The sequence below is a fragment of the Macrotis lagotis genome, chromosome 3 (genome assembly GCF_037893015.1).
Source record: "Macrotis lagotis isolate mMagLag1 chromosome 3, bilby.v1.9.chrom.fasta, whole genome shotgun sequence".
In the NCBI taxonomy this organism is placed as follows: Eukaryota; Metazoa; Chordata; class Mammalia; order Peramelemorphia; family Peramelidae; genus Macrotis; species Macrotis lagotis.
In genome coordinates this window covers 129,388,035-129,411,102 of record NC_133660.1, presented here as the reverse complement: position 1 = coordinate 129,411,102, position 23,068 = coordinate 129,388,035, and the positions used below count along the sequence as shown (strand labels likewise).

The window sequence follows — 23,068 nt, the reverse complement described above, 5'->3', positions numbered from 1 at the left end:
AGCAAGACTACAGTTTCCAACTGTGTGATTAAAGATAAGACACAATTTCTTAGAATCTTAGTTGCCTGAGAAAAAAATGATCATTAAGAACCAATGATTTAAAAAAAATTTTAAAAAAAGAACCAATTTTTGATGAGATTCAGAATTTCCACCTTTTTCTAAATTTCCAATTTTAAAAAGTTCATTCCCATGAAGAACATTGCTGATAAAAAAGATTGAACATTTTGCATCAAACTCCATCCAGATGCATTAACTATTGTATTCAACTGAGTCTAGGTGGGGAATAAATTCTTTGAATAGATTGCCCATGGCTGGGGACAGATAAAGTGTCTCAGTCAGATGTCACTCTTAGCCCCTCATAATAATATTCATTCATGAATTGTTAAGCAATCAAAGTTTATTCCTATTCTGGATGACTTTTACTCTTCACAGGATATAGAAACTGTGACCCTCCTGCTATGATGGCCTTTAGTCTAAGAGAGAGCCAAAGGGACATCCTTTTATTAATAAATTGACTTAATTCTAAATTACTTAGCAATTATGTCTCAGAATTTTTTAATAAAGAATATTATTCTTGACATGCAAAGTGAAGTTTAATAATACTTTTAATAATGATGTGATGAAAATCTAATGATATCAAAGGTGAATTCTTATCATAAGGAAACCTACTTATCACCATTGTCTAAAAAAATTATTAATAAACAATTATGATGACTTACAGAAACTATTTAAAATTTCTTTTGTGTTCTGTTGACAATGAACAATTTGGAAATAGACATAAGGCATGGTTAAAAATACATATGAATCTTCTATATTAATTTAAAGTAAAAGGGAATTCTCATTGATGTTAAAAAATGAAGCAATATTTCTGAGGAAAAATTTCACTTTATTCAGCCAATGCCAGGAAAGTGCCCTAAAGCTCAGACTGTACTTGCATCCCATGTGTAAAGGGGATTTTAGAGCAATGCTAATTTTAATCTTACCTCTCTCACTATGACCCACACAGGTGAATCTGATAGCACAGTTAAACGAAAAGCCTTGATTTTTCCTATTGCAGAACTGATGGTGCCTTGTACTACTCCATCTTCAAATGTATCTATCAAATGTAAGGAATTTTAAAAAAAGGATTATATTTTAACAAAGACTAAAAGAACTTTGACTATTTGTTTTATGATTTATGTCAATTATTTGAATTTGCTTTTATATAATTGCTGCTCTTTCAAAAACTCCTTTTAAGTGAACAATAAAAGTCCACATTTATAGAGGCCTTTATAAGTTTAGGAAGCAGTCTCCCCTCATCTGCTTTAACATAAAACTGTACTTGGCTTCCCTCTATATTTAGTAGATGATTTCACTAAATTGTTTTTGGAGGGATGGAGTTACTGAGAATTTTAGATTTTTATGAAATGGAAAGAGACCCCAGAGAGGAGAGCACTATGTAACAAACAAGCGTTAAAAAAAAAAAACAAACTTAAAAATAAAAAAGGCTACTTCACTAGAAAGGAAATACACTAAAAATATATGAAAAAAAACTTCCAAAAGAATTCTTGGAAAAGGTAAGCTCAGTTGATGTAGCACCAGAAGCACTTTACATTATTTCACTGAGACTAATGAGGATTTTAGGGCAGTAAAATAGCTAACAGGCAGATCAGTTTGGAAGAACATTAAAGTAGAGGTTTAGAGTCCAGTCCAAAGTAAATTAGCAATATTAATAATGCAATGGATCTTCCCCTTATCAGATAGATGAGAAAAGTGAAACCCTGGGTTAAGTGACTTGTCTAAACACAACAAACGGCCAAGATGGGATTCAACACAGCTTCACAACATTCTTTCTACTACACTCTAGTCTCCTTAAGTTGTCAAGTAAGTAAAGTAGATGAAGAGGATCTTAGAGGTTATTTAATCAATTAATGAGGAAGTGTTTATTAAAGCAATCACTATTGGGGGGGGCAAAGATTCAAATACAATGACAAGCCCAACACCATTTTATAGATGAAGCTCCACAGGTAGCAGAGGTGGACTTGAATCCTAGTGCTCTGCCTCCAAATCAGTTGTTTGTTTCTAAGGCACCATGGTGTTTCCAAAGAGGAACTACAGCTGAGTACAGGGTCCTTCCTCAGAAAAATAAAAAAATAAAAAAAAAACCAAAGTATTTTTTAGAGCCCTCAGTGAAAAAGGTAAAAAATAAAGGAACTAAAGGTGAAAGAACAGTTAGCAGCAGCTAGGTGAAGCAATGGATAGAGCACAAGCCCTGTAGTCAGGAGAACCTGTGTTCAAATCCTGTCTCAGACATTTAATAATGACATAGCTGTGTGACCTTGGGCAAGTCACTTAATCTCATTGTCTTGCAATAAAAAAAGGTAAAGGTAGTCAAGAGGAGTGCAATAAAACATTCTGCAAAGCACACTGACAATTTAGTGATAATAGAAATAGATGTGAAGATGTTCACCTATTAAGAAAAACAAATTCATTAACCAAATATACTGATGCAGAATAAGAAAGTATTAACTTAAAATATAATAAACTCTGCTACTATATACTACTATAATAAGGCAAATGAAAATAAGACCTGTAAGGCAATTAAACTTAGATTAAAGTCAAGGACCAATTTTGGTTCCAAAAAGTCAACATTACCATCTAGTTCTCTAGAGAGAGCACTAATCCTGAGGATCAGTGGATGAGTTCAAATCCCATCTCTGACATGACTTATGTAACCAAAGGAGTAAGGGTAAATGGCCTCTGAAGTCATTTCTAGATCTTTAACTGTGACCCTTATAGTTTTAGTTCAGAGGTGGTACTACAGTACAAAATAATGCAAATACTTTCAAATGTGGATAGCATGTTGTTTAGTTTTTGCTCAAAGTGTGTGTTCATTTTATTTCACTATGTGGAGAAAAGAAAATATCTCTGGTATAAGAACAGTTGTATTGACAAAAATGTTAACAGAAGTGAATGAATATACTCATAATTCCAAAAGAAGGTAATAAATGATATGAAAAAGTTTTTTGAATAGATGAGATTTTTTAATAGCACATAAATGACCCACTTCAATTGTATACTACAATGATATAATTCAACCAATTGTATAATATGGTTGAATTCAGAGTAGAATGTATATTTTATATCTATATACAAGCCTAATAGTGCAAATTATTACATATTTAAATATAAGTTTAGCATGTAAAAAGTTAAAAACAATTACATTGGAGGAGGAATAGAATAACAAAAGCTTAACAATCTTACCTTCTTTCAGTTCTCATTCAGTATAATGAACTGAAATCATAGCCCATCTCAAGGAAGAGAATGAAAAACTGAAGAATAAATAGTTCTCAATATATAATTACAAGAACAATTTTTTTAAAAAATCAAGTTCTATCACTATTCACTCCCTTGCATGTGCTGTACCTCTCTTTATTACAAAAAAAAATGCATACCACATTATCCATTGATTCTATGGTTTCAGGGTATTGCAGACCTTTCAACAACTCAGGTTTGTTTTTAATCTGCTTAAGGTTTGTGTATTCTTAATCTTCTTAAGAAATAATTCTTTCAATCTCCAGATAGTAGTAGATAATTTACCTATTTTAAAAAATCCATTATTGGTTGCTTTGAGGTCAAATTTACTTCCATTTCTTAACAAATTTGAGAAATAATCTGCTTCCTGCAAGAAATAAATAAAAATTTTTATATATTTAATGGTTTCTTCTTGTTTCACAGTGATAATAAAATGTGTTTCTGAACATTCTAATCTGAAGGTACATACTTACATTTTCAGGTAAAATTTCTAGGATGGTATTGATTAACATATCTCCAGGATGTTGAAGATTTCCACTTGCAAAAAGATACCTGTTCCCCCCCCAAAAAACAAAAACAAAACTATACATTGTAGCAAATTATAGAAAAGTGACAGAATAATGATTTTGATAATAAAACTGTACAAAGAAAAAATTCAAAGACAATAACTGTTTTTCAGATTCTTTTATGCAAGAAAGATGGGAAATGTGAGGGATAACTAGTGGACTGTGTATTTCACTGACATCCTTGTTATGTCAAGAAATCTTGAGTCTTAAAGGAAGTGAAGGATTCTGTGAGGAAAGGAGGAGAGAAAGGACTCTATTATAAAGGAACAGGGATGGGGGATGACATATCATGAGATACAGGGAGAAGGCCAGATAGTTTGGAGGGATCACAGATGGAGTGATACCCAATGAGTCTGGATGGATAGGATGGGGTCAGGTCATGTCAACCTTTCACAACCAAGCAGAGAAAGTGACATTGCATCCTAAAGGAAGTACCTGAATCTGATTAAGTACAGGAGGCACTCCATCAGATCTATGATTAAGGAAAAGCATTTCAGAAAATATGTGTAAGATACACCAGTGAGGAGAAGCATGAGGCAGAAGGTCCAACCAGGAAATGGTTGCAATAACCTAGAAGAGAGGTAATGGAGAGTCTAGACTAAATTGGTGGCTACATGAGTGGGGAGGTGGCATCTGGGCAGAACACAAGATTTAGGGAGTGATTTGGATATGTGGATAATATATTATCTTCAAAAGAAGTAAGGAAGTTTGGAAAAGAATGGGTTATAGAGTAGGGAAAAAAATGATTCCTGTTTCGGGCATGTTGAATTTATTGGACATTTCTGTGTAAGGAGCAATTGGTCACTGGGACTGCAGCTCCAGGAGAGACTGAATGTGGGTATGAGTGAAGATGAGACTTAAAACCAAGGTCCTAGGACAGAACCTTAGATTGGAGAACAGCCACAAGTTGGGGGGGGGGGGTTGACATGTTAAAATGAAACAGCAACAGAGACTAAGAAGTGATCAGACAGGAAGAAAAGCAAGAGGACTGAATGTTAGGAAAATCCAGAAGAGATAATGTATCTAGAAGGAGAAGGTGGTAAAAAGAGTCAAATTGGCAAGGCAAAAAGAATGAACATTTCGAAAACCAACAAAAAAGCATTGTGACGTTGACAAGTAAAGTTTTTTGCAGTAATACTTACTCCTTTATGATCAATGGTTTATGAAAATGAATGAGGATATAATCGCCAGCTTTTGGAGAGATAGCCCAGAAAAACCCTTTTCTTAGATAAGCATTTTCCAAATAATACTCCTTATAGGCTTTCAAAGTAGTAACCAGATTTGCAGGTGGATTGGGAGCAAATTTATTTCCATTCTGTTTTAAAAATTCAGTGTCCTGTAACCAAAAATAAAAATGACTTAAAATAAATATAGTTTTGCTCACATTGTGCAAATATACACAGTTTAAAGTAATATGTAGTTATTACCAACTACGCTTGCTTTCTTCTTGGTTCTATGACTAGTTTGCATAACGGGGTGAGGGGTGAGGGGGGATAGGAAGCCTTGATATTTGAGCTGAGCTCAAAATAGGGCTAGGAAACAGAGCACCTGGATTCTAATTCTGGTGACTTTAGATAAGTCACTTAAATCAATCTGGGTCTCAATTTCCACATCTGGAACATGAGGTTGGACTAGATGTCCTATGATTTACCTTTCAGCTATGGACCTAAAAAGCAATAAAATCACAGTCATCATTGAGAGTTGTCAAAGAGCCAAAACAGAACTCAATTCAACAAGAATTTATTAGGTTAAGATCACATACACATTTCTCTTTCTTTTCTCCTTAACCCTCCTCAACAATGTTTTCCTCTCTTTCCCCTTTTTCTTTTTAATTTTAACTTTACTTTTAATTTTCTCTTTTCTTCCCCTTACCCCTCCTCTCTCCCAGTACTTCCCTGTAGAGGAGGATAGATTTTTGTACCCAATTGAGAATATATACTATTCCCTCTTTGGGCCAAATCTGTTGAGAACAGGATTTACTCAGAGTTCACACCTCCTCTTCAAGTGTTGTTAATAATTCTCTAAAGCCTAGGCTTATTCTAGTATAATCCTTTCTTTCTTCATTTAACTGTCTTGTACCTACAACCCTCTGTCAAAATGTACTTTTATCTGTCCTGAAATTACCTATCTCAAGGGTAGGTTAATTAATTGAATGATTAATAAGCAACATTGCCTTAGTCACTGTTTAAGGACACTTCCCTCTTCTATCTTATTAAAAATACACTTCTCAAGAGTCATAAATAACATCAAATTCTAATCAAAGTATACCATACCCTCTTTTCTAATAACCTCTGTGGACATATAATCCTTATGAGCTAAAGTATCATGTAGAGCAAAATCATTTCATGAACCATTTGCACCCCCCCATTGTGTACTCATTGCAGCTCATCTGTTTCATGATCTATTTATGTCCAGTCCTTCTAAGTACATTCTCTCTTTGTCCCTATTGCACTACAAACCTCATTAACAAAAATATCTAGTAAAGTAAGATCACTTCATGATTTAATTATGAACAGACCCTCTAAATACTTTCTCTTTCACAATCCTAATAAAAAGACAACCCTCATAATCATCATCATTTCATGACTCATTTATAGCCATATCTTTTAAGTACAATCCTAACAACTCTATTCAACCCTCATTCTTTAAGGTATTGGCTAAAGGCTCAACATTTTGTGATCATCCTATGCCCATATCCTCTCTCTCTATTTGCTCCTTTTAACTATTCTAAGAGAAATATAATTCTCAAGAGTAACAAGTATTGTCTTCTCTTGTAGGGATGTATACAGTTTATTGTTCTTAACATTTTTCCCCCTTTCTGTTTACCTTTTTACACATCTCTTAAGTATTTAACAATCAAATTTCTGTTTTATTCTTGTCTTTCCGTCAGAAATTTTTTTTGGAATTTCTCTATTTGATTGAAAGTTCATCTTTTCCCCTGAAATAATGAGATGAATTCAGCAGGGTAGTTAATTCGTGGTTGTAATGCAAGGTCCTTTGTCACCAGAATAGCATATTCCAGGCCATCTGATCCTTTAATGTTGAAGTTGATAAGTTTTGTGTAATTTTGATAGGAGTTCTTTGATATTTAAATTGCTTCTTTTTCACTACTTGTATTTTCTTCAATAGCTGTAAATCCTGAAATTTGACTACAATATTCCTTGGAGTTTTTAATTCTAGGGTCTCTTTCTGGAGGTGAGCTGTGGATTCTTTCAAGGATTATTTTGTCTTCTCTTCTTAGGATATTATGGCAGCTTTCCATGAAAATTTCCTGAAGGATATTTTACAGACTATTTATTTTTTTGATCAAGGTTTTTGGGTAGACCAATAATCCATAAATTATCTCTCCTGAATCTATTTTCCAGGTAGTTTGTGTTTCCTAAATGGTTCCTTACTTTTTCTTCTATTTTTTAGGCCTTTTGGTTTTGTCTGATAGAATCTAGGCGTTTCAAAAAGCCATCAGTTTCCATTTGTCCAATTCTAATTTTTAGGATTTTATTTTCTTCAATTAGTTTTTGTGTTTTCTATTCCAGTTGGTTAATTTTATTTTTAAATGAACTGCATTCCCTTTTTACTTTTTACTAATTTACTTTTAGATGAGTTATATTCTTTCCCAGTTGGTCATTTTTACTTTTAAAGAAGTTGATTGGGGTGACTAGGTGGCACAGTGGATAGAACACCAGTCCTGGGTTCAGGAGTACCTGAGCTCAAATCCAGCCTCAGACACTTAATAATTACCTAGCTGTGTGGCCTTGGGCAAGCCACTTAACCCCATTTGCCTTGCAAAAGTCTAAAAAAATAAATAAATAAGTTTATATCTTCAGTCAATTTTTCATAATTCTCCCCTTCCCTCTTTTTTTAAAAAGTTTTTTTGCAAGGCAATGGGGTTAAGTGTGCCCAAGGCCACACAACTAGCCAACTGAGGCTGGATTTAAACTCAGGTACTCCTGACTCTAGGGCCAGTGCTCTATCCTCTGCTCCACCTAGCCGCCCCAATTTTTCATAATTCTCCTGCATGACTCCCAATTCTTTTTTCCATTTTTCTTCTTCCTCTCTTCTTTGGTTTATAAAATCCTTTTTAAGCTCTTCCATGAGATTTTGGATTTGAGGTCAAAAACATGTAGGCAATCTGTCACTACTTTCTTCTGAGATGGCATTTTTATCGACATTATCTGAATAGTGGCTCTGTATATTTAGCACTTTTTTGGTTTATTTGCTCATTTTAATAATTGAGCACCACTCCTGGGGTACAGGGAGTATAGACCCAAGTGTTTTTGTGCTTGGACTGGGAACTGGTCATTGGCTTAATGCTTGCCAAGGTGTTGCCTATGTAGTCCCAATGTTAACAGAGCTCAGACTTTATCTGGGGTTGGGACACTCCCAGTTGGCCTACTCTCAAGTTGGTTTGCTGAACTGGTATATGGGATGTATTGTGTCTCTCCCTGACTTTCCAGCTTTCCTGCTCTACTACCTACAGTGGATTATATCTCTGCTTTATCCCGACAGAGATAGATCTTTACTGAAGACCCTCCACAATATCTTGAGTTATCTGGGTAGATGCTTCATTTAAAAGTGTCAAGAAAAGCCCTAGGAGAATGTTAGCTTCTCACCACCATCTGGGCTCTGCCCCTAGTTTTTGCACTAATGAAACTAAAGCAGCCAAGATTAGAAGGAAAACAGAAAGTTGGGAAACAATTTTCAAAGCTAGAGTTTCTGATAAAAGACTTATTTCTAAAATATACAAAGATCTGAATCAAATCTATAAAATTACAAGTCAATGATAAATGGTCAAAGGATTTGAACAGACAGTTTTCCAAGGAAGAAATTAAACCTATTTCTCATCGTGAAAAAATAATCCAAACCATTATTGTTTAGAGAAATGCAAATTTAAAAAACTATGAACTTCTACCTCATATCAGATTATTAAAATGAGCAATGTTGGATAGGACACAGGAAATTTGGGATATTAATGAACTGCTGGTGGAGTTGTGAACTGATCTAACCATAGTGGAGAGCAATATGCAACTTTTCCAAAAGAGCATAACCTTTGATACAGTACTAGGCCAATATCCAGAAGAAATCATTAAAAAAATGGGAAAGGGGGGACAGCTAGTTGGCACAGTGGATAGAGCACCGGCCCTGGAGTCAGGAGGACCTGAGTTCAAATCCAGACTCAGACACTTAATAATTACTTAGCTATGTGGCCTTGGGCAAGCCACTTAACCCCATTTGCCTTGCAAAATCCTAAAAAAAAAATGGGAAAAGTCTCACAAGTACCAAAATATCCATAGCAATTCTTTTTGTGGTGGCAAAGAATTGGAAATTGAGGGGATGCCCATCAACTGGGGAAGGGCTGAACAAGTTATGGTAAATGAATGTTATGAAGGACTATTGTTCTATAAGAAACCATGAATGGTCAGACACTAGAGAAGCAATGAATGAATTACAGGATCTGATACTGAGCAAAGCAAACAGAACCAAGAGAACATTGTATACATAAACAACATTGTGAGCTGATCAACTATGATGGATGCAAATCTTCTCAGCTGTTCAGAGAACTGTAGGAGACCTGCTATGAACAATGCTATCCACATCCAGAGGAAGAAAAATAAAACAAAACAAAATTTTTAAAAACCCTACAGAATCTGAATTAACACTACATTTGTTTTTTTTTAAATTCTCTTAAGTTTTTATTTCCTATCTCATGTTTTTCTTTTTTTCCCTTAATCCTAATTCCTCATCTAGAAAATGACCAATCTGTAAACATGTTAAACACAACTGTATATGTACAATATACACCTGACTGTTCACTACTGAGGGAAGGGATGGTTAAAGGAAATTATATAACTTAAAACAAGCAGTATTATCCCAGAAACATGATTGGTTTTTGCTTTGATCAGAGTTCTTAAGCCTTTCAAAGTCAGTTTTCTTTACAGTGTCACTTATCCTTAGTCACATTTTTCTCCTTGTTCTCATTATTTTACTCTTTTAGTTCAAATTTCTCAGTGCCCTCTAAAATTGTATATTTTATCAATTTTTAATGGAAGAAAGTATTACTTCATATTTACACAGGATCAATTTTTTCAACCTTTCCCAGTTTTTATTTATGATTACATGAAATGATTACATGAAATGTACTGTTCAGGATTTAATTTTTTTTAAGTTTTTAAAGATTACATTGATTTTTCTAATTTTTTTAAACCTATTTTTCAAGTCAAGTTCTTTGTTAGTGTTCTTTGTGTCAGGTATTTTATCTCTTGTATTGATTTTATTTTAACATTTCTTTTTTCTCATATAGTCATTGATATGTTTGGTCTATTCTGTTTTCCACAAACAGATTTTTTAGATGAGGGCAAGATGACTAGCACATAGTGGATGTTTTTAATAATGGTAGTTGTTGGACTAGGTGACTTATTCTTCCAAATCTATCATCAAGAGGTTTTATTTTATTTTGAAAAATATTTTGTTTTGATTCTATTTATAAAGTCCTTATAGAAAATCCCTTTTTTCCCCTTTGACTTTCTGGTAACAGTTGTTACAGAGTTAGATAATGAATACCATTTTTAGAAATTACTCATCTTTCCCACTTTAGCTCCTCTTCTTGCTGTTCTTTAGGGTAGAACAGACCACCTTGGACTTGCAAGAGGAATCTTGCCTACTAACTCGACAAGCCTCTGACTCCTAAGAATAGGCTCCACTGTGGATCTTTGAGGATCCCAAGAGCAGCAGATCCTCAGGGCCCCTCTGGCATTTCAGGACAGGATCAGGGTCCAGACTCCCTAGGCTTGGGCTACCCTGGCAGCTAGCAGTCCTGTGGCTTTCTTCCCGAAAATGGAAACTTCAAGGTCACATATAACCCCGGCAATCTCTGTTCTCAGCTTGAACCTAGCATGCTCGGGCTTGACTTTTATACTGTTCTGCAGTAGAAGTCATTTACTGCAGTTTCTCCTCAGATTTCTTTTTTTTTTAATTTTATTTATTTAAAGCAATGGTATTAAAAGTGACTTGTCCAAAGTGACACAGCTAGGCATTTATTAAGTGTCTGAGGTCAGCATTGAACTCAGGGCCTCCTGACTCCAGGGCTGATGTTCTATCTACTTCGCCACCTACCTGCTCCCTCTCCTCAGATTTCTTGATCATTATTTGGCTTGATGCAAACTTCAGGGTTTGGTTAGAGAATGATAGACAGAAACCAGGACTTCCAAAAATATTATGAAGACACCTTAGACAACAACCATTCCTTTTTTAAAAGGTTGCTACATACTATGTTCACTTTAAAAAATTATTTTATTTTCATTCTTCTTCAAAGTTTTTCCCCTTTAGTTCTGACTACTCTTTCACATGACTAATATAAAAGTATATTAAATACAATTGTTACATGTACAACTGATATCGGATTGTTTGCTGACATGGGGAGGATAGGGTGATACAAAAATGTAGAACTCAAAAGGAATGAATGATGAAAACTATCTTTGCATGAAATTGAGGTGTAGGAAACATTAATAAATATATGTATGTGTGTTGAATTAGAATAACAAAGAAGTGAAGTTTAAAATTGCAATGTAATTTAAATATCACCTACAGGGAGTTATTTTTTTTTCCTCTTAGCTACTTCTACCTGATCTTGGATATCTATCAGGAGTTGTAACTGTCAATCCTGTGCAAGTAGTTGTAAAGGATATTTGGCATCTCGATTTTGTGGAATCTGCTTCCCCAAATCTCTCACACCAAGTACAAGGTCTCCAGTGGTTACATCTTTCTATATCCCATCCCAATGAATTTCTTCCCATCTCCAACCAAACTGTCAAGTCCTTTCCTTTTGATTCAAACCCTCTGCCTTCTGTTCCCCAGATTTTCTGGCCATTAATTAGAGAAAAAAGATGGAAAAAGTGAAATTCCCTCTTGTAATTCAGTTATGTTGCCTCTTTCTTGCTTCTCTCAGCCACTCCATCATGATCACAATGCTCTATTACCTTAAATTTTCAACCTCTAAGTCTCAAAATATTTTTTGTTCCTATTCAAAAACTGAAATCCAGAGAGATTAAGGAACATCCTAAGCAGGTAAAAGAGAAGAGGTAAGGTATGATAAAAAATAGGTAAGCAAAGCTGTCTTAATTCATCAGGATGACATCACAGACTTGCCCAGTACACAGTTATAAGACCGTCCTTTGAGTGGATGGCACTTATTTTTATTATTTCATTATTTCTTATTATTTTACTTATTTTTTATGGCATTTGTTTCATCATATAGAGCATTGTTAAAATTCATAAATGCATTATTTTGGTTTTTGTGTTTATATGTCTCCTTCACTTAACATACTTTAATATATATGCATAAAATAAAGACTGCTCATTTCCAATATCTCCATCTGGTTAGAATGACTTAGTAAATGTTTCCACTTTATGAACATACTTTCTGAACAGTTTTGAAATGAAATTAACATTTGTATCAAACTATATAATTCTCCATACAACAAATCTGTGAGGTAGAGAATGCCAAGTAATAATATCGTCATTATATACTTGAAGAAACAGAGACTCAATAGTCAGTCATACAGTTACTAAGTGTAAAAGTACTTAGTTCTTTTGACCCTAAGCCCAACATTGTTTTTGCTTCAAAACTTTAAAACAGACTCTCATCAAAGCTATCTAATTAAACAAAAAATATCTTGGGAAAAAAAAGGAACCAATTTTAAATGGAAAATATCTTACTAGCAAATACTGCATTTTTCCAGGCAATGATGAATATACTCCCACGTGTTGAAAGAGAGAAGGTTTATATTGAATGCGTAGCTTTTGTTTTTGCTTCTCACAGTGAACCTGGGAAAAGAAATCATTTTTGAATGGAAAAAACAATTACAGAAATTTAAATGAATGAATAATTTACCAATAAATAATTTTAATTTACATTTCTTTGATTAGTAGTGAGACTGGATATCTTTTTAGAGAAAAGCTGTACGATAAAAATGTTTAACTCAAGCATATACTGCCAAGATCCCTGTTATGCAGAATTTTATTAGCCAGCATTCCCTAACTGTGGAATGATATTTACTGTTTACATGTTATTTTTTCCATTAGGCTGTGAACTTCTCCGGGGCAAAGATCAACTTTTTCTTTTCATTGAATACTAGTGCTAACCGTGGTATATGATGGCATCCAATAGGAGCTTAATAAGTAAAAAGGGTGGCACTTGACAGTGACACTGAAGGCATAAAAATATAACCCCATGCCACTGCTTTGAATGGTCAAAGAAAATTTAAATTCTATTCAATATATTTTGAAAAGTAAATATTTGTTGTTGAGTCATTTCAATCATGTCCTATTCTGTGTGACACCATTTGGGGTTTTCTTGGCAGAGAAACTAAAATATTTTACCATTTCCTTCTCCAGCTCATTTTGCAGATGAGGAAAGAAAGGTAAACTGGGTGAAGTGACTTGCCTAAGATCTCACAGTTCATTAAATAATTGAGGCTGGATTTAAAAAGAAAACAAGTCTCCCTGACTCAATATACCTGTAATACTTAATAGTTTGTCAAATGAACCCCTGCCAAAAAAAGACTATTTTATGGAGAATCACATAGGACAAGCACTCACAGGGAGATCCACAAAGACACCCTCAAGGTCTCTCCTAAGAACTTTGGAATTAATTGTGCCACACGTGAGACTGGCACATGTTTGCCGAGCATGATGTGCCTTCATCAGGAAGGTGATGGTACTCCATGGACAGAGCAGAACTGAAGTAACTTAAAGAAAACACAATATCTGCATCTATTCTGTTTAATTACAAACAAAGGAATTACTGAAAAAGAAATCCACTAATTTAGTCATCTAAAATAAGTAACTCATGATAAATGGTTATTTTGTTTTAATAATAGAATATTACAATACATAATTCCTGGTCTTTCTTCACTTCCCTAATACCTTGAGGAGAATTTATTCTTTTTTTTTGCTTTGTCTTATGCAAAAGATGCACCTGAAAAAAAAATGCAGCCGTTCTCATTCCCTCAATTCTACAAAACTTTCTTATATAAAAAAAATCCTTCTCTCATGAGATAACTACTTCTCCTAACAGGATCATCATTAAATCTTGTCCAGATCCTATACCTATTTTAGCTTTTAGAGAATGGATGCTCTTTTAACACAGTAAAGTATCATCCACTGTCCCAGAAACTTCTGATCATAAATATTGTAATCAATTCTTAAGGTCCATGCTAACGATGGGATGCTCTCTCTCTCTCTCTGCCTCCCCCTTTCTACCACCCTTCAACTATAGGCAAATAATCAAAATGAGGACAAAGGCAGGGAAGGAAATGTGGAAGAGGGGCTGCTTCAGTACATTCAGTAGTGGCGTTTTTACAGGTTATTAGGATTTGAGAGTGATATAAGCAGAGATTTCTGAATCAATAGACAAACATTTATTAAATGCCTACTATTAAATGCTAAGTATTGCTCCAGTAACACAAAGGTGAAAATGAGGCATTTATTCTCAAAGAATTGACTTCATGGTGAATTACTTAATAGATTAATAATTATCAGAAACTAGTTCAGTTGCAGAAAAGCCTCAGGGAATAGTAAAGAGTATAAGGAGCATATGAATGAGTGGTCAGGGGTTGGACCCTAGAAAGGGACCTCCCTTTCTAGCTCTAAATCTTATGAAGATGGTACCTTCTCATGTTCTTCTCCTAGTTGATGTTAAAGCCTTAACATTTCCCAGAAAGCAAGTTGATTCCATTTTTAAAAGAATTAAAGATCACAAATTTGGAGTCAGAAAATACCTTAACAACCCAAGGAGACCAGATATGGACATACTATCCCCATCCAGAGGGGAAAAAAAAACCCTTTCAAATATGAATAAATATTACACTTTTTAAAAATTTCTCTTATATATTTCTTTTCTACCTCATGGTTTTCTTTCTTATCCCTTAATCTTAATTCCTCATACTGAAAATAACTAATCAGTATATATGTTAAACACAAATGTGTACATATAAAATTCACCTGACTATTCACTGCTGAGGGGAAGGGGGTAGGAAGGGAGGATAGAAGGAAATAATATAACTTAAATATATGCATATTCATGTGGATGAATGTTGAAAAACTTTCATTGAATGTAATTGGAAAAATAAAATATCAATTGAGAAAAAAGTAACTTAGATGTCATCCATTCCAGCCATGCTGAGTGAAGTGAGATAACTGACTAAACTCAAGTCCAAGGAAAAATGACTTCAGCCTTTCAGCATGTGGCAAGGCTGAGATTTGAATCCAGGTCCTCTGACTCAGTGAATAGAGCACCAGGTCTGAGTTCAAATCACTTCCTAGTTGAGTGATCCTGGGCAAGGTACTTCATCCTGTTTGCCTCACTTTCCTCATTTGTCAAATGACCTGGAGAAGGGAATGGAAAACCATTCCAGTATCTATGCCAAGAAAAGACTAAATGGGGTGTGCCAAAGACTTCCACGAATGAAAAACAACCGAACAAAACCTCTGATGCTAAATCTCTCCAGTACATCACAGACCAGGTATTCTGGATAGGAGGAAAGATAATTAGGGGAAGGAATCTCACAGTTAAACTTCTTATAGATTAACGGGTTCATATTCTCCCTTGGGTGCTTACTGGTATTGTCTACTGCCTACTAAGGAAATCACTTCATGTCTCAGAAATGTGGGAATTCTCTCTAAAATTCTGAGTTGCAAAGAAGGTACTGACTTTTATCAATGGGTCTTCTCATCCAGGAGTTCCCTATATCAATGAAACAATGAGTTTAGTCCCTAGCCTTATCCTAAGTATCTGTAACTAGAAAGGTCTTGTGCTGGGTTTTGAGATTCTGAAGTAGAAAAATAAAACAATCCCTGTCCTTGAGGTACTTACAATTTACAGGGAGGAGAAAATATATACACAAATCTGTCAATACAGAATATTCATAGACAATTTGAGAGGAAGGGGAGTGGCCTGGGGGGGTATAATCAACCAAGAAAATCAGAAAATACCTCTTTTCAATGGTATCTATTTCCATTTCCTTAAGGCATTCAACATGACTGGTGACATTTTCAAAACTTGATAGTGTCATTTTGTTTTAGAAGAGATACTCACATGATCTCTTTCTGGATTACATATTTTCACGTAGAATAAATGATCCAAAAGCCAGTCTACAGGTTTATCTTTGTAGAACATTATTAAAAATTGTACTATCAAAGGTAAGTCTTCGGTTTTGAACAGCTTTCCTAGGGAAGGAAAAAAGAAAATAATTAATTCCATGAAGCATGTAAACTGTAAATCTCATACCTAAACACATATCATATAACCACCAATTAATTAATATATATTTATTATATACCTACACTAAGTTAAGAAAAGAAAAAAATGACAGTTCATATCCTAAAGGAGCACTTAACATGAACACAGATAAGACAATATAAAATATGTACAAAGAAATCAGAAGGGAATTGGGGAGGGAGTAAGTAATGCCAAAACAGCTTCATGTAAGAGTCAATACTTGGGCATGGTTTAAAAAGAAATTTTAGCAATAGATAATGATTCATGATGGCAATGAGAAATGTCATAGAGATAAAATTTTTTTGGAGAATTCCCTTGGGGCAGCTAGGTGGCTCAGTGGATAGAGCACCAGCCCTGGAGTCAGGAGTACCTGGGTTCAAATCCGACCTCAGACACTTAATAATTACTTAGCCATGTGGCCTTGGGCAAGCCACTTAACCCCATTGCCTTGTAAAATCTAAAGAATTCCCTTAAATATAAAGTTAAAGCAGTCCAATCCTAGTTCAAATTCAGTGTACTGTAGAGGAAAGAGAATAACTCAAGACCATTGAATTGAGTCTCAAAAATACTCTAGAATCTTGGATAACTTAATTCACCTGTCTGGCTCAAAATATATCTTCATCAAGTAATGAGACTTTTGCTCTAGAAGACTGATTCATTCCCACTTCTTCCCCTCTCAGGATTAAGACATCAACTTCTGCAAACATAACTTTTATGAGTTTGCAAAAACCAGTAACTTTGAGAGAATATGTCTAAGCCTTAGAATTCAAATCTCAGTTCCTCATTTTGGGTAGTTATTTGATAATTTCTTGGATGTGCCATTGGATCTGTGCCCACACTGACATGCAAATCACAAAATATCCAGGTTTGTTCATCCTGTGTATTTCCTGAGCATGACCTCCAGCAGATCCCCTAGAGCAGTTCCCTTCCTTGTATCAATATGAGTCATTCTTGAATTCTTCTTGAAATCCAAATCATCCAAATGTCCAACTGGAGAGGAAGTAAATTTCTTGAGAACAGAGACAGGATTTGATTGTTTGTTTTTGTATCATTAGCATCTAATACAGCGTTTGGCCCAATCAAATACTTGTTGATTTACATTCATACAATCTATAAAAGTCACTTGATTAAAAGACAGCCCTACCTCTGTAATGAGAATACTATGAATGAAAACAGGTTATGATAACATAGTAATACTGTCAGGTCTTTGATATTATACCATATTGTTTTAGACTAGATTTCCATTTGAATATTTTAAATAAAATACACAATTGTGGCAATATTTTGAAGTCTACAATTTTTAAAAAATGGTAACATAATTATTTTTGTATCCCCTTCCTGATCTCATGTTCTATGTATATGGGATAGGAAGTACATAGCACTTTGAAGAAAAGAATAGATAGAGTTGGGACTTAAAAAGTACTTGTTGAATATTTTATTGAATTTGTGGTTTTTATCACATTTTTATAGTTATAGTGGGTATGTATACTGTTCCATTGCCTTAAAACTGTTCCATACATATAAAAAAACCTGAAAATACTTGTTTGAAGTGAAATGAGCAAAAACAGAACATTGTAACCAGTAGGAATAGCACTTTATGGTGATCAATTATGATGGACTTGGCTCTTCTCAGCAATAAAGCGATCCAAGACAATAACAAAAAACTGGTAATGGAAGCTGTCTTTCATATCCAGAGAAAGAACTGTGAAGTCTGAATCTAGATCAAACTTTTTAAAATTTGTTTTTTGTTGTTGTGGTTTTCCCCTTTTGTTCTGATTTTTCTTTCACATGCTTAACATGATGGCGCATGTATAATGTACATCACATTGCTTCCTGTCTTGGGGAGGAAAGAGGGAAAGAAAAATTTACAAAAGTGAATGTTGAAAAAAACTATCTCTACCTACAATTAGGGAAAAAATATGAAATACTATTAAAATTTTTTTTTTTAGGTTTTTGCAAGGCAACGGGGTTAAGTGGCATGGCCAAGGCCACATGGCTAGGTAATTATTAAGTGTCTGAGACCAGATTTGAACCCAGGTACCCCTGACTCCAGGGCCGGTGCTTTATCCACTATGCCACCTAGCAGCCCCCAATACTATTAAGATTTAAAAAAAAAACTGTTCCATAGACCTTTATCTTCTTCATACTTGTTATTCTTCATATAGTATTATATGTCAAAAAATCATGATTCTATCAGGAACACTGATACAAATTACAATCCATCTCTAACATTGTAGATAAGAGCATTCTCACATAAGTATCTGTCACACAGTTGTTACCTGCCAGAAAGAGGATGTGAACATTGATTTTCCTTACTCTAAGTCCCTCATTCTACCTGTTACACTATCTTACATCTTGTTATGTAGCTATATTAAAATACTTCCACCCTTTCCATGACTCTCCCCATAAATCTTTTACTCTGCTGTTGGTCATGAAGGTTTTTTAAATTTTATTTATTTGTAAGGCAATAAGATTAAGAGACTTGCCCAAGGTCACACAGCTAGGCAATTATTAAATGTCTGGGGTTGGATTTGAACGCAGGGCCTCCTGACTCCAGAGCCAGTGGATACACTGTGCCACCAAAATACCCCCTGGCCATGAAGGTTTTTCTAAAGTTATTTGAGATAAAATATGAAATTATCAAAAATATCTGAATATAACTCTTTTTTCCCTTTCACAAAAATATCCTTAGGGGCATGGATTTCTTATAAAATCATGGGTAGGGCGGCTAGGTGGCATAGTGGATAAAGCACCGGCCCTGGAGTCAGGGGTACCTGGGTTCAAATCCGGTCTCAGGCACTTAATAATTACTTAGCCGTGTGGCCTTGGGCAAGCCACTTAACCCCATTTGCCTTGCAAAAAAAAAATCTAAAAAAAAAATTAAAAAATAAAAATAAAATCATGGGTAAATGCAGAATATGGCTAATTTTCTAACTATTATCATTTATCACTGGATAACTTTCCCAACAAATACAATTTAATTTTACAGTTCCACCAGCAGGTCTTTGTTGCCTCATGTCACAAGCTTCTATCCAATATAGAAGTTATTTAATTCAGGGTTATTTTTATGTGTGATACTGGTATGTGTGCATACAGAGAGGTGTGTGTGTGTGTGTGTGTGTACACGCACACATAAGTTTCCTTTACTGGAATCAAACTCAGTGGCCTATATTCTCTCCACATATCCTTTTTATTTTTTTAAATATCATTTTCTCTTCTCCAGGCTTACATTATTCTTTCCCATTCAATGACATAAGTTCAGTAATTGCATTCAATTCGTTTCAATCAATATTTATTAAGGATTTATTATTCAACAGGTATTGACAATACAAAATGTCTGTCTCCAAGTAGTATCTGTTTGTATTCTAATAGCATAAATTCTACTGTAAGGATAAAATATATACACAATTAAGGAAAATTCCTCCACCAAAGCAGTGTTACATCTCCTCTGAAAAAGAAAATGGGTAAGGACCTATTTGGACAAAAATATTTATAGGAGCTCTTTTTGTGGAGGCAAAGAATTGGAAATTAAGTGCATGTCCATCAGTTAATGGTTAAACAAGCTGTGGTTGTGATGGAATACTATTCTGCTATAAGAAAAGATGAGAGTGGTTTCAGAAAAAACTGGGAAGACTTACATGAATTGATACAAAATGAAGTGAACAGAACCAGGAGAACACTGTACACAGTATCAACAATATTGTATGACTCACCAACTGTGAAAGATTTATCTATTCTTATCCACACAATGATTCAAGATAATTCTGAAAAACTCATTAAGAAAAAAATGCTATCCTCTTCAAGGGAGAGAACTGATGAACTACAAATTCTCTGAGAGAAGTGATGAACCTTTCAGGATTTTTTTAAATTTTATTTTTCCTTGTGTTAACAAAAAACTTTTTTTTTTGCAACATGAATAAAAAGAAATGCTTCACATGACTTCATATGTATATTGAATTTCAAATTGCTTGCTTTCTCAATGGGTAGGAATGGCGTTAGAGGGTGAGGAAGGAGTTAGAGAGAAGATAATTTGGAACTCTAATTGTTAAAATAAAATTTGAAAAAAAGATTAAAAAAACAAAACTTAAGAGTCTTTGAGATTTACCTAGAGCACAGTGTTGAGAGATAAAGAGTCCAATCACAGTCACACAAGCAAATATATCACAGGCAAGAATCTGAACTCAAATGTTGCTGCTTACAAGACTAGTTCCCTATCCACTATGCCAATGCTCCTCTAATACAAAGAAAATAAATATAAAATTATTTCTGGAAGGAGAGAAGGCAAGTAATTGTGATATCAGGGAAAGTCTAACAATAATAATTACTGACATTTAAGCTAAACCCTGAGAGAAGAATTCTAAGAGGAGGAAATGACCACAATATACATTCCAGGAATGGAAAATGCAAAAATAAGAGGATAGGAGATGGCAATTTGAATTCAAGCTAATAAATCAATTTGCCTGATACATGGGAGACCAGAAGTGCCTAGATGAGGGATTTTTTACTTTATCCTAGGAGACCTTGAAAAGTTCTTTCCATACCATTGAAATATGGTCTGTCTAGGCCTGGAGACTCAACCTCATGAATGTTATCTGGACCAGTTTAGTTTTCTTGAGTTTCAACTCCCTATTGGTCTCTTGTTTTGATTTGGTTTTCAGAAGTGAGACAAGTCCTTTTTTTTTCTAATTATGCTATTTCCCATTTTCTTTTGTGGAGCAGTTCTGATCTTTTTTTTAATCCTCTTACTTCTCTAATATAGATAAATTGAGCCATTATTTATTATGATTTTAAATGTTTCACACCTAGTGATATAGTACTCGAGTCCTGGACTTTGGGTTTGGGGGAGTTCTCAGTTTCTTCTCATGCTCATAAAAAGCAGATAACCAAAGTGTCTATCTTGAAAGTATTTAGAAAGAACAAATAAAATAATGTAAAGTGGCAGCTTACTAACCTTAACACATTGTATAAATGATGGCTCTATTTTTGTTGGAAAGCTAGTTGGAAAATAGGATTGAATAGAAGACATATTTCCTTTGATATTTTTTAGGAATAACTGCCTAAAATATCACTACTATTTAGGGTTTCTGTTTGTGGGTAAGATCAATTAAATCTCTTCTTCATCAAAAAAAAACCCAAAACACAATTAAATATATATATATATATGCATATATATATATGTGTGTGTGTGTGTGTGTGTGTGTGTGTGTTTTTGCAAGGCAAATAGAGTTAAGTGGCTTGCCCAAGGCCACATGGCTAGATAATTATAAAGTGTCTGAGACCGGATTTGAACCCAGGTACTCCTGACTCCAAGGCCAGTGCTTTATCCACAACACCTAGCTGCCCCAATTAAGTATATTAATATACCTTGAAATACAAATATTAGAGTTCTGTAAAACTAATCAAGTTTATTAATATTATTTCCTGCTATGCTTCTAATATTTGTTCAACATTAAGTCCATTGTAAAATTCTCAAGTATTCTCAAGATTAATGGATATTAAAAATGAAAACAAGAAACACCCAAAATCTTAATTCCAACAAAAATAGAGAAACTACTTACCAATAAAACCAAGCTTTGAGAATTCAAGTACAATCCAATCAGTTGTTTGTGTAAGTGCAAAATTCTTCATTTCCATAAGATACCCTTCTTTGGCTATAATATCATCTTCTAGCTGGAAAAAAAAGGCAATATGCAAATGATTAGTCCTTCAGGTCTTGTGATAAATAAGTAAAATAAACTTTAAGTCTGAAATGTAATCACTTGCTAGAACCAAAAGAAGAATACAATCTTTTGAAAAAATGCTATTGGATTTACTTTCACTCACTTAAAAAACTGTGAATTTATTTTCCAATAGAGTAGACAGACTAAATTGCTATTCCCTCCTTTCCCCTAATAATTACCATTCTGAGACAAATTTCCCCTCACTTGTTTTCATTTTCATCCTTGTATTTCTAATAATAAAGTAGTTTGTATAAAATTACATTAGTGAAGAATGCTGTTATAATTCATGTTAGATATGTCCAAAGTTCAAGTTGTGTTGCTGCTGAATATTTTTGATCTAGGCAAAGGGGTAATGGAACCAAACTGGGTAATTTCACCAGAGTTGCATCTGTCCTTGGTGGAAGCTTAGTAAAACATACAAACAAGGAGGTTTAGACCTCAATGACTGGAGCCTCCAGGACAAAGAAGCAATATTCTACCTGGGATAGAAGCTGAGAGATCTCATGAAGGAACTGAAATTTCCTGGCCAGCACAATATACTAGATGTAGCACTGGATTGGAGTTAGGAAGAAAAGTGTTCAAATTCTAACTCAGACACTTATTGTGAGACTATGGGGAAGTCACCTAACCTTTTTGAGTCTTAATTTCTTTATCTGCAAGACGAAGGAGGTAGATCACTAAATCCACTTCCTACCCTATGAAAGGCATTGTAGATCCAATTAGATTAGTCCTGTGACCAACTGATCTTCAAGATCTTTCAAACCTAACCAAAACAGAAATTATGAGCCACAGATGAAGCAACTACCTCAAAGGTCTAAGACTCTAAAAATTCCAAAAGAACATAAAAAATTCCATGAACTAATGTCTACTTTGAGATCACTTGGTACTTTTCCCCTCATTGACTACCATGATCCCAGCCAATTTTGCCATAGACTGGCAAAAAAAATGCAACTCATTCTCTTTCCATCTTTCCAGTGTTGTGGAGATTCAAGCTGCAAACTGTAGAAATTTGACAGAATCCCCAGACAATTTTTGTGCTGTCCTAAAAAGCATCTCTGAGATGGAATAGGAGAGGACAATAGAAGGCAGTGTAAAGTGGTCCTCATTCCACTAATTCTAAAAGGAAAAAACCTGCAGCTAGTTCTGTCTTTGCAAAATTTATTGAAGCAGAGAATAAAGCAACATGAATTGTGAAGTTGGAGAAGATGCTGGAA

The 23,068-nt window shown here is 34.4% G+C and overlaps 1 protein-coding gene across 3 annotated transcripts in view; it reads right to left on the bottom strand.

Annotated features, from left to right (window-relative positions):
• The window catches only part of MGAT4D (MGAT4 family member D), a 152,250-nt gene that overhangs the window by 5,300 nt on the left and 123,882 nt on the right, over window positions 1-23,068 (bottom strand). For 2 of the 3 annotated variants that reach the window (XR_012477010.1, XM_074229263.1), the window contains exons 8-14: window positions 21,693-21,804; window positions 15,952-16,082; window positions 12,573-12,680; window positions 5,003-5,196; window positions 3,768-3,846; window positions 3,580-3,661; window positions 984-1,096 (exon numbers count right to left, since the gene is read on the bottom strand). Coding sequence is in view for 2 of the 3 variants with exons in the window: in XM_074229263.1 (XP_074085364.1) it covers window positions 984-1,096; window positions 3,580-3,661; window positions 3,768-3,846; window positions 5,003-5,196; window positions 12,573-12,680; window positions 15,952-16,082; window positions 21,693-21,804 (819 nt within the window). In the remaining variant the exon portion in view is untranslated. The remainder of the gene's footprint in view (window positions 1-983; window positions 1,097-3,579; window positions 3,662-3,767; window positions 3,847-5,002; window positions 5,197-12,572; window positions 12,681-15,951; window positions 16,083-21,692; window positions 21,805-23,068) is intronic. The other variant, XM_074229264.1, reaches the window with a different exon arrangement.